We start from the raw sequence: 11478 nt of genomic DNA, 5'->3' as shown, positions 1-11478 counted from the left end.
ATGTTGAAAACTCAGAAGCAATCCCCAAGTGTTTCAATTTCAATGTTTGTTTGGTTTTATAGTCACTTAAACTTATGCTAAGATCCTCTGTGGCAATGCAATGTAAATTGGTTGTGGGCTATTAGTTGCCTGATTTAATAAATTTCAAAGATATGTGAAGTTGACATTTGGAAGTTCTGAATATAAATATTCAAACCAATGCAGAAATTTACATTTTTATTGTTTGAGTTATGCTTCCAGTATTCCATACAGTAAAGAGCCTGATATGAAGGCTTGGTAGACTCATGCAGACTGAGCAGCTGTCTTTTCTAAATCAGATTCATCCACCTTCTCACTGGCAGCTAAAAAGCCACTCATTCTGGTGTTCATACAATTTCTAGGACAATTTTAATTGGTCGCCATGACAGTTAATTTGAACCCAAGTTTTTGCCCCCCTAATTTGAGTTCTGTGACAAATGCTTCCATGAAATATACTTGGTGATTCTAACTAACTTGGTTGGACTTTTTTTTTTTTTTTTTTTTTGGCATGTGAATTGTAACACAAGCTACTGTAACCTGTTGCTATCTAACAGTCTGTGCAGCTCTTTGCATCTATCTGGCTTCTCTCACTTGAGCTGGCCAAGCTGAGTCTTAGGCCACCATCTGTGCTAAACCAGTGACATAGCCATTCAGTTGACTTGAGTATTTGGGAAGAAATTGAGGATCAGTTATAGTTTTGCCTGTCAGAACAGGATGATTAGAATTTCTCTCTAAACAGTTACATAATTAAGGAAGACAGCTATTAACAACAGGGATAGTGTGACAGGACAATTTGTCACAAGTATGCTTTCTCAAAATATACTTAGTAAAAACTTACAGGTAAACTACTAATTCTACTAAATGTGAATGTGTAGTTTCCATTAAAAGTATATTGTTTTTTACACATAGATTTTTCCTTCCAAACTTTCTGAAATATTTCTGCTTAAATTGTAGAAGTAATTTTAAGCATATGTAGTTAATCTCTCCTGACATACATGTGCTGAAATCTTGGGAAGTACGTGGAGTTTATACTGAAAATTTATCAGCTTACACAAAACTCATTTAGGATCACAGAGGATTATTTTCATTGAGGAAAAACCTTGCTATCACTGGCAGCAAAAAACCCAAAATTTTGTTTGTTTAAAAAAAAGCTTCATCTCTCTGTTCCATGTATTTTATGCATGGCTGGAGGGAGAGATGCTGGTGATTCCATGAACTTTTTTTTTTTTTTTTTTTAAATGTGGCAGTGGGTTAGGAAAGTTATTTGAAAAGCTGGAAAGTAACTTGTGTTGAGAAAAGCTCTTCTATTTTAAATGCCTAAACACTAGAATAATCTCCAAACAAGATGCTTGTAGAAGCTTAACTGATGTGCTTGTAAAGTGACTTCTTACTGTTTCTCAGGAAGTTCAGTGGCACAGTATTCTTAACTTTCTCTGGAAGTTTAAAAAATGTACTTGGGAAATTTAGTGGTATGCCATGCAATAATTAAAATGTAAGTTGCAGATAAAGAACAATAAATGATTTATTTAAAACAACAACAACAACAACAACAACAAACAGTAACCTGCAATAAGTCTACTTGTTATTTGCATAATTCAGCAAAGTTTTGTGCATTGGCCACAAAGATTCTTAAAAATAAAAAAGACAAAATCTTATAAAAATAGTGTCAGACTTCAGTTTGGTAACTGAAGTGTTTAAGCTGTGAGGAGAATAGTTCAAAAAATACGCAAAACTTAATTTTACATTATAAAATGAGTTTAATCTTAATTGACTTTTTAGGACTTCTGCTTAGGCTTCCTTCAAAAATAAACTGTCTTACAACTCAGTTCTGAACAAGAAATGATGACTCGAGTGATCTTATTTGTGAAAAGATGAAAACTGAACTGTTCTTCAGTTTAGCAGAGGAGAGACTGGAACTGATTAAATATAACTCTAGGGCTGAATTTTATTTTTATTCAGTTGATGATTAAATAATAAAGTAACTTGCTTAATTGTAAGACTTTTCCATTAATTAGTTTTTACAGAAATTTATTGTTGATTTTTCCCACATGAAATAATGACATTTTTAATATGTCAGGGCCAATTAGTTAAAAAATAGTTTTGTGGAGAATTTTTATGTTGAGAGGGAAGGGAAGAGTAGTATGGAGTAGGTCTAGTTTATCTGAACAGACGGTCATGAAATTCTCAAGGCAATTTTCACTAAGATCTAGTACAACCACGCTGGTCTTACGTTGCATAGTCTAGCAATAGATCCTGTGCCAAATTCATATAAATGCTTTGAAATATTTTATTATGGATTAAACACAATTTGTTATTAAACGATGTGTGGGGTAGGAGCAAAACCCACAAGTCTGAAGGCAGTTAGACATACTGAGAAAGATTGATGTTCAAGAATGCCAAAATGATGCTGAAACAGACAAGTTGCTTTATCTGTAAACAAATGACTGCAGCCCTTGGCCACTCTGTGCTGTTCTCCACAGAGGTATTAAAAAAGAAATCCCCAGACAGTTCCTATTCATACAACTCCCTCTATTAGTGCACATATGTATGTCTGCCTAAGTTTTGCATACTCACAAATTCAATGTGAAAGAGGCATTTAAAACAGAATACCAAATTTTACTTTTTTTCCAAACAGTTTGCTGCTTAAATGTCTTGAAACACTGATTTCTAGTAAGTATTAATTGCATTTGTCCTATTTATCTTAGAAATATTATATATGAGACAGAAGGAGAGTTCAGTTCATGAAGGGTGTTTAAAAAGCAGCTCTGCTATTCTGGTATAGATTTTGGATGTTAGAAATACAACTTCAGTCTCTGAGTATTCTACAGATTCAGATTTTAAACCATATTGATAGGATGATTTAGATGCAAGTTGTGTTATAAACAGGTAGTTGACTTTGTTCACTTTGTTTTGATATTTTTGATAGATTTCACTCCAGTAATTAACTGAAATTAACTTGTGACTTGACTGTGTTGCAAATGCTGCTTTACAGTAATCTAGTAGTAATGCCAGTTCAGATTTTGTTTCACCATCTACATTTGTACTGCAAACATACTAAGTGTTATCCTAAAAAGCAGACTGGGCTTGTCAGTAAAGGGCCTAATCCTAAAAGCTGCCAACCAGTGTACTGAAAGGAGAGTTGAAGTCTGATTTTTACATGAAGTGAGGCACTAAAACCATGAACTATAGCTAAAAATTTATTTTTTTAAAGGGAAAGGTAAACTCAAAAATAATTTAGTCCAGTGAGTAATTTTTCTTTAAGTGTCAGGAACAGTTTACTGTTAGTAACAGGTCTATACAAATAGCCATTTAAAAGATCTTAAATTGAAAGCAATTGACAAGGGAGGAAACAGCCTTTGCTTTGTTTCACAGTAATCATGTTTGAAGCTGCTGTTTGTCATTCTGTTGTTACAGATACAGATTAGTAATACAAAAAATAGGAACAACTGCTCTCTGAGCAACAAAAACCTCCTTCAGGTGTTAACAGTGACTGCTGCAAAATGTATTTTAAAAAAATCTTCTGGCTGTTGTGCTTCATGCTCCGACATCAGAAGCTGTGGCTGGGTATCTGTAGCAATATAGTTTGTTGTCTGCACCACCACTCAATAGTAACTGATGACAGGAAAAGAAAATTGTGATTAATATAAGAACTAAGCAAAATCTTCAAAACTTAGAAGACACTGATCTTTCTCTCCTTTGAAGACATGAACAGGAAAAGCAACAAATAATGAACTGTTAATGCATGACTAAAACTCAAACTGTGAAAGCAATAGTCTCTTACCCTCCTCCTGAAATTAGGAGAAAAAGGTTTTGTGGAAAACTTCTAAAGCTCTTCCTGCCTTTTCCTGTTTTCTAACAGGAACCATATTGAGAGTTTTAAACATTAACAAATATTTTCTTAATCTTATTCATGTGTGTACCAAAAGTAGGAGAACAGCTTGCTATAGAGGACTATAAAGTTCCTCCATTCTACATGCAATGCCATGCCAGAGCTCTCAGTTCATGCTGCTCTTTTAGTCTCCATGGCAGCAAACATTACCTTGGAACATAACTCTTTTTTTTTTTTTTTTTTTTTACCCACTGTTAACCAAAGTAACTACTCAAGCTTCCTGATGTCTTCCACCATTAAGCATAAAGGAAGAAATATTGCTTTAAGCCTGCTTCCTAACCACAATGTATATAAATAGAGTAACTCGCTTTTTGGATTCTTACCCCAGTTTCTGTCCAGTCCACACACAAAACTTTATCTTCATGAGCTGCCAAGTCATACAGAGGAGCTTTGCAACTGGTAAAACACAGGTATTTACAGTCACACATTTGAAATTGTGAGCATTATAGTCAGCAAAATTGGTTCCTGGAAGAAATACTATCACAATGGTATCACACAGGTGTCATCTTAGCAGTTAAACACTTTAACAATGTATGGATCTCCATCGTCTGTGACATTTCCACTGCTTTCTCCACAGCTGTTTACATTAGTTTTAACCTCTCCTACATCTCCAAAGAGAAAAGCAGCAATGTTTTTCACCTTCTTCCAAACTACTTTGAGACTGAAGTGTAATGCCTTTTTTTAGTAACAGTTTATTATATATTTTTTCTTCCATTTAGATATGGTTTGACTCTATTTTTTTCCAGAAAAAGCCATTTATATCTTCTGAATGCAAACCAATTCATTCTTCGGAAATTTGTTATGAAAGTTCTGAAAAGAGTAGCAAGTTCATTATTCATGCGATTAGGCTCATTTTATAGAAATAGCATGTGTTTTGTTCCTTGCAGTAGAGCAATGTGTAACAGAGTTTCTGCTATTCTTAATCCCAGTAGCAATGTTAGAGTTCCTGCCTTCTGCATTTCAATCAATGCTGGTCTTAATGCCAAGTCAATCATGTGGTGGAACACCATACAGCTCCTACAGATATTAAGCCATAGGTCATCATGTCGATTACAAATATTTTTCTTCCTTTCATTATATGCTTGACTTCTAAATCCTAGAGGATTTCCAGAAATACTAGAGGAGTTTCCAATAAATTTCTCAGACTGATCTCACTATTTTGTTAGGTTAACTGACCCTGTAAGCTTACATTCCTCTGACTAGTAAAGAACACATTTATTTTACCTCCTTGTGTCCCACAGTTTCACAATGTTGTCCAGAGAACCAGAGATCAGCTGATGCTCATGGGTGGGTGACCACTTCACAGATGTCACCCAGCCTGTGTGAGAAGTCAGAGACAGGAGAACCAGGGAGCCATCTGGACAAAAGAGAAAAGCTATTCAGCAGATGTACACTGAAACAGGCCCTTTGAGATGCATCCAAAATCCAGTGGAAAAAAAAAGTCAGCAACACATTTGTGTTCAAGGTAAGTGTTAATATCCTGATACCCTGCAATTCTAATTTCAGAAATCAAAGTGAACTTCAAGAAAGTGAATGTTGGGGAAAAAAAAGCTACCCAAGTTCTGGTAAAAAGAATTTAAAACAATCAAAATGTATTTTCTTGTCCCTAAACTCTCTTTACATTTGAGATTTTTGAAAAGAAAATCTAAAAAAAAAATGTTTTTATTATTAACAAGTAAGATAAAAATTATTATACTTTTGAACTCTGGATTAGATTTATAGATGTTAAACAAGTAAATATGTCTATGAAATAAATCTGGCTGATTCAGTCATAACTGACTAGCAGTCCTGTCACAGATGACACCACTATAGCATAATGAAGTGACTAGTATTTTACTTTAATGATGGTCCTACCTACCAACAGAGGGACTGAATCTCTTTTTTTTTTAAAAAAAAAAAAAAAGCAGGTTTTGCAAATATACAGTTGAATATACATTAGTAAGTTTGAAGAAAAAAGGACAACCTAAGCTGAGTTCTCTAAATTAATAGGTAAAAAAAAAAAATCAAAGAAGTCTTGTACCAAGTTAAAGAAAATAGAACTAATGTCTATTTAACAAAAGTTCCCAAATGGCTTGTTTCAAGCAGAGGCACTAGAAAACAGTTTTTAAAATGTCTCCTAACAGAGAGAAATTCTGATTTTTGGAAAAAAATTAAAATTAAAAAAAAAATCATGAACGTGCATATTTTGTTTCACCTTTGCTGCGAGGATCCCATAGTCTAATATGTCTGTCAGTGCTCCCAGATGCAAGACGTCGACAAAGTGATGAGTAGGAGACAGAATTAAACACTTTGTTTCCTGTCTGTCAAAAGAAAAAGAATAAAAAATTGGGTGGGGGGGGGGGCTACTGTTTTTCATAGCTTTTATCTTTAACCTGGACATTAGTTGAATATACAAAGTACAGTGATCTCACCAAAGTTGATTTGAGACCTCCTGTCTCAGCATCCCAGAGCTTAATGGTATGGTCCCACGATGCACTGCAAATTTCTTCAGCATCTGACCACAGCACAGAGGAGATGGCTTCTGTGTGGCCAGAGAGGGTTGCCAGGGGAGTCTAGGATTTAAAAGTGAGAAGAGATGAGATTGAGTATCACTTATACATTTGTTCTTTCAATAAATAAAAGTAAGCGTCTGATCCTTCTCAGGCACATCACAGAATTTTTTTGGTCTAGTAAATATTAACAAATAACAATTTCTATGGTCACACTTTTCAAATAAATTCCTGGACAATCCTGGAGTTCATCTTACCCTTGTTAGTCCCAACTGTTCTGTTTTCTGCTTCTTCCGTGGTCTGTTTGTTGCTTCTTCCATTTCATCCTCTTCATCTGTGGGGACTATGACAAAAGACAGACCTGATCTAGAGGTTTCTGAAGTTGTAATAGTATTTTTAAGACCATCCTGCCTCACCAAAAATCCCAACAGTAAGTCAAGTGTGGGGTAAACACAATCTTTTTTTTAGATACAGTACCTACATACATACACCAAACTGGAAAACTGTGACTTGTAACAGTGGAAGAGAACATGCAGATTAAAAAAAAAATGATTACTGTTTCTAGAAAAGACCTGTCTATCTTATTGTCTTCTATACTGTGGTGTTGATAGACCAGAAAAATAACCCACATACCTTTGTTTTGTAGAGACTATATTTAAACCTGAATGTTTAAATAGAACAGACACAAAGTATTGTGTTCTGAATAAAACAGCAACAGGTTGTTAATAACCACACCTGAAATTGTTACCACCTAAAACAGTAATTTAAAATAGTTATGTACAGACTTGCAAAGCTATTGTTTATCTGTGTCCTGTCCTGTTTCCCTCCTCCCCCCGTCCCCTCCCAAAAATGTTAGATCTTGCTTTTATTGAGATTCAAATATTATTTATGAAGTATTCATGTATTCATCATGCAGGCTGTCATAAGTACAGTTCTGAAGACAGACAAGGATCCCGAAACTAGATTTATCTTACCTGCAGACCAAATCTTTAACATTTTATCCCAAGACCCACTGCAGAACTGTAAAAATAGAAACGTTTTGTTAAAAGTTGATCCAGACAAGCCTTGCAGGCCATACTAAGTATGGTTCCTGCTTGGAAAAAAAATCAATGGATTCTGAGCTCCTCGAATGAGATCAAAGTTTTTGTATAGATCAAATTACTCTTTTTTTCCCCCCTTTCTTTGCAGGAAGAATATCTACAAAATATCTTTCTTTCATCTCCAGATTTTATTTTAGTTACTTTTGTTACTGAGGCAAGCTGAGAGGGGCAACTCTACCTTTGGTGTGAATGCTCTTATGTACTTAAGTCCTGAAGAGAAAGAACATTTTCTGTCATTGCTTTTTCTGAATATCACTCTTGAAATGTTTTTTTCCCATTCAAAACTACTGTAGAAATATAGGTTGAATTTGAAGATAGTTCATTATAACCTGTATTCACGTCTGTCAAATGCAATGTTTCCTAAAAATAAACATTCAGCTTCAGTCAACACAAGTCAAAAGCAGCAGCATAATAGCTTGTGTGATCTAAAATCACCTTCAGGTTTTTGTGATACCAGAGGTAAATGTACTGCTTTGTTTGAAAAGATTATCTAGTGTTGATGTAGCACATATAATCTTTAATAACCATCATTTATAACAGGAATGGAAAAATCAGTGTGTTGGTCACAATAACACAATGACCAGTGATAGATACCCAGGGCCAAAAAAATATATTTTTGAAGTATAAGATGCCTACATCCCAAAAGACAGATTTCTTTTAAGAAGTCACTCACTTTAGTTCGCGTGCAGTCAACAGCTACAGAGTCCACGCTCCCAGCATGCCCCCTGCAGCAGTGAAGGGCTTTTACTTTGTTTTTCTCTGCATTCCACTCCCAGAGCAGGATAGTTTGATCCATAGATGCGCTGAGTAACAGGCAGGATAAACTATCTGAGGAAGAAAGAAGTCATGTTCACACCAAATTCAGTTTACCAAAGCATTTATAGAAATTATTCTAGTTGAAGATGAAATAGTAGAGAGAAACCCAGACATATCTCAGTTTACACTGTTATTCTGCAAGTACAATTAATGTAAATATGCATACAAATATTTACAGATAAAGACTGAAAGGATGATAGACAACATGAATACTAAACTACAACATTCATTACTGTAATGGTGCCAGTAAAACAAACCGTTAACTTCATTATCAAGACTTCTGACAAGAGGCTAAAGTAATTTTTAACATCTAGATTTCTAGACATGGTCCTGGGCAACGTGTTGAAGGTGTCCTTTTTGAGCAGGGTGCTTGGACCAGATAGATGATTTCCAGAGGTCCCTTCCAACTGTAACTATTCTGGGATTACTGAATAGTCATTCACTGTCATTTCAACATAGTCAACGCTGACATATATCCCCCAATAAATCAAGCTATTACTGCTCCCATAATATATATGCTGACCTTGTTTCACCCATGCCACATCCTTCACTACTTCTGTATGCCCAGCTATCGTCATGATGGATTTTCCTTCCAAAGACCAGATTCGAGCAGTCTGATCATAGCAGCCAGTTAATATCCTGCAAAATACAAAGTTTGAAGTATTCTTGTCTTTAAAAACAAACTTTTTAATGAAAGAACACACCAACCAGAAACTGAGAGAAAATAGTAACATCATAACTGGTTACTTTAAATTAATTTAAAATGTAATTACTTTGTATTAAACAAACAAAAACTTGGAAAGGTAAAAAAAAATATCTTTTTGTTACAGTGCAAGGCTTTGTTAAAACCTCCAAGTGCAAGGCTAGGAGTACAGGAGAAGAGCAATGAGAGGGAGTACTGCGTATTCTGGTAGGTGAAACTTAACTTCTCATACATTATTTAAAATAAAAGACAATAGTACGCTATTGTTGTAGTATGTTACATGAGGATCTCAAAGCGCTTTCAAACCATTATTTAATAGAGGAGCATGGCCTAGCTGTTTGGAAATAAATTTAAAAATATTGTACAAAAGGACAGTTATGAATGCATTTCAAAGAAAAGCTCTGCACAAAGCTACATAATTGCATTTGTTGATACATGAATGTCACAATTGGAGTCTAAAGTATTTAATCTTTAAAATAGAAATCTTGGTGTCCTTTAAGAAATAGTGAGCGGTATTTGTGTTATCCATTTCTACTAAGAACATCCCAAGCAGTTCTTTTCTGCTGTGTTAAAAGTTACTGTCAGCAGTGAATTAAGGTGTTAAAACTGAACTCCTACAAAAGCAAGTAGTACCTGACTGACTTACTAGGTTAAAAAGAAGAATCAAAACAGATCAAGAAGAAAAACAGATTTTTAAAGATACAGAATAGGACTTCATTTGATACCATGAAGTCCTCTGTATACGACAGGAATAAGTAATACAAACTTAGAACTGGTTTAGTGTGGTACCATTCTTCAGTGGCTTGAACAGAACTGATCCAGTCATCATGGAAGATGCACTCCTCTGGCTGAGGGGCCATGTATTTCTCCACGTACTCTATTTCCACCACTTCTTCCTGAGCTCACAGACAGAAGATTTATTTAGCACAGTTTAATTTTTCTTAATAGCAATAATACTTAATTTTACTGCAGTGAAGATATACAAGTTAATTGAACAAAGGTCTTGGTATCCAAGTATTACTGCTTTCCATAGTTTTAGCAAGTTACTATTATTGGCAAGTTGAAAGCAAAATGAAACAATTACAGGTTCCTCTTTACTGTATCTATGTAAAAGTCGTGTCTAAATTAATCCATTAATTTGACTTTCCTAGAGGTGATGCTAATCTCTCAATGTAACTAAGCATGGGAAGCTAAAACATGTTAGTGATGAACTACATGCAACAAGAATTTACCCTCTAAATTGTATAAAGACAACAGGTTGGATTAATGGTGTTTCTTGCACTGCTCAGTCCCATACTGTCTAATCATTCTGCAGTTGAGAACGCCTTTAAACATATAGGGACTTCTGCATAATTCATGAAAGGAGAAAAACTGAGCAAGGAAACTTTTCACAAGTTTAGAGATTCACCTAGTTAGGGTGACAGCGTAATACCTCGATTAGACTAAGATATGTTGGCTAAATCTGTTCTGTTATCTCACTGCAAGCGAAAGAAAGTGAGCGTGACTTACCGTGGAGATATTTTCCATCTCCATGTGTGTGACCAGCGGCATACGTAAGAACTGGCCATTGATAAGGAAGTCAAATTCCACATATTTGTGGTCAGCTGAAACAAATCAGAATTCACTCTCAGGTAGCGCTATTTAACTGATGCCATAAAGAACAACCTCGCTCTTTAGCTGGCTCCGGAGAACAGAGCCAGCATGAGCATAAGAAGCCCAGCCAGGCGGCCAGCCACGGGGCTTCTCCGCCATCACGCATGGGCAGCCCACGGCGTTACGCGAGGGGAGCGCAAGGGAGGCTCGTTGAGAGCCACGGGGGCTCTGACGGCTGCCTGCGCCCGCCCGCCGCACCCCGGGCCCCTCCGTGCTGCCCCGGCCCGGCCCCGAAGCGCTGGGCCGAAGCGGGGCCTACGGCGGAGCCCCCGGCCCGGCACGGCACCTACCGTCGGCGGCCACCAGCAGCTTGTTGATGAGGTGGCTGAGGTCCGTGATCTCGGAGGCCGCGGGCACCGAGAAGGGCACATCCTCCACGGCGTACCTGCGGGCACACGGCGCCGTTAGCCGGCCCTGCGCGACGACCTCCCCGCACCCGCCGGCCCAGCGCGGCCTCACCTGGGGTTCTCGGTGCGGAACCGGGCCGTGAGCTGCGCCATGCTGCCGCTGGTGGTGGCGGTGCTGCAGCGCCCCGCCCGCCCGTGCCCCACGCGGCCGCAGCCCCCGCCAGACCGCGCGCCGCCTCCCCGCTACCGGCGCGCCCCCTGCCGGCCGGTGGGCGCCGCGCGTGCGCCGAAGGGCGGCCTCCATGGCGGCGCCGGCGGGAGCCGAGGCGAGGTGGGGCGGGCTCGCTCCGGGCATCGGGGCCGTGCTCCCCTCGCCCCCGGGCGGGGGGAGAGCGGCGGGGCGGGGGCGCGGTGCCCCGCGGCGAGGGGTGCCAGGGGGTCGGCGAAGGCAGCCTCGCGGCGG

General features: G+C 38.0%; 2 protein-coding genes across 10 annotated transcripts in view; one reads left to right on the top strand and one right to left on the bottom strand.

Annotated features, from left to right (window-relative positions):
* Positions 1-3197: 3197 nt before the first annotated feature.
* WDR12 (WD repeat domain 12) lies at positions 3198-11287 on the bottom strand. Its single transcript, XM_035331799.1, has 13 exons — positions 11128-11287; positions 10959-11053; positions 10525-10619; positions 9805-9911; positions 8836-8951; positions 8170-8324; positions 7371-7416; positions 6654-6739; positions 6319-6459; positions 6102-6207; positions 5132-5264; positions 4231-4303; positions 3198-3630 (listed from the first exon to the last, which is right to left on the bottom strand). The coding sequence occupies exons 1-13, from the start codon at positions 11166-11168 to the stop codon at positions 3553-3555; spliced, it is 1272 nt and encodes a 423-aa protein (XP_035187690.1). The 5' UTR covers positions 11169-11287; the 3' UTR covers positions 3198-3552.
* CARF (calcium responsive transcription factor) overlaps positions 9034-11478 on the top strand; it is a 39312-nt gene continuing 36867 nt past the window's right edge. For 7 of the 9 annotated variants that reach the window (XM_035331794.1, XM_035331788.1, XM_035331793.1 and 4 more), the window contains exon 1: positions 9034-9222. In XM_035331794.1, coding sequence (XP_035187685.1) covers positions 9198-9222 — 25 coding nt within the window. In that variant the 5' untranslated portion in view covers positions 9034-9197. Of the gene's footprint in view, positions 9223-11284; positions 11347-11478 lie in introns of those variants that run through there. The other 2 variants (XM_035331796.1, XM_035331797.1) reach the window with 2 other exon arrangements.

The sequence above is a fragment of the Oxyura jamaicensis genome, chromosome 7 (assembly GCF_011077185.1).
Source record: "Oxyura jamaicensis isolate SHBP4307 breed ruddy duck chromosome 7, BPBGC_Ojam_1.0, whole genome shotgun sequence".
NCBI classification, from domain to species: domain Eukaryota; kingdom Metazoa; phylum Chordata; class Aves; order Anseriformes; family Anatidae; genus Oxyura; species Oxyura jamaicensis.
Note: the sequence above shows the minus strand (reverse complement) of the source record. Positions and strands in the feature narration are given on the sequence as shown.

What these genes read in the sequence shown, in the direction of transcription:
- WDR12 (XM_035331799.1), bottom strand. Translation starts at nt 11,168, where the DNA reads ATGGCGCAGCTCACGGCCCGGTTCCGCACCGAGAACCCCAG. An exon ending in GCTGCTGGTGGCCGCCGACG is followed by an intron (nt 10,620 to 10,958) that starts GTAGGTGCCGTG and finishes GATTTGTTTCAG; the next exon opens with CTGACCACAAATATGTGGAA. An exon ending in TGTGGCATGGGTGAAACAAG is followed by an intron (nt 8,325 to 8,835) that starts GTCAGCATATAT and finishes TTTCTTCCTCAG; the next exon opens with ATAGTTTATCCTGCCTGTTA.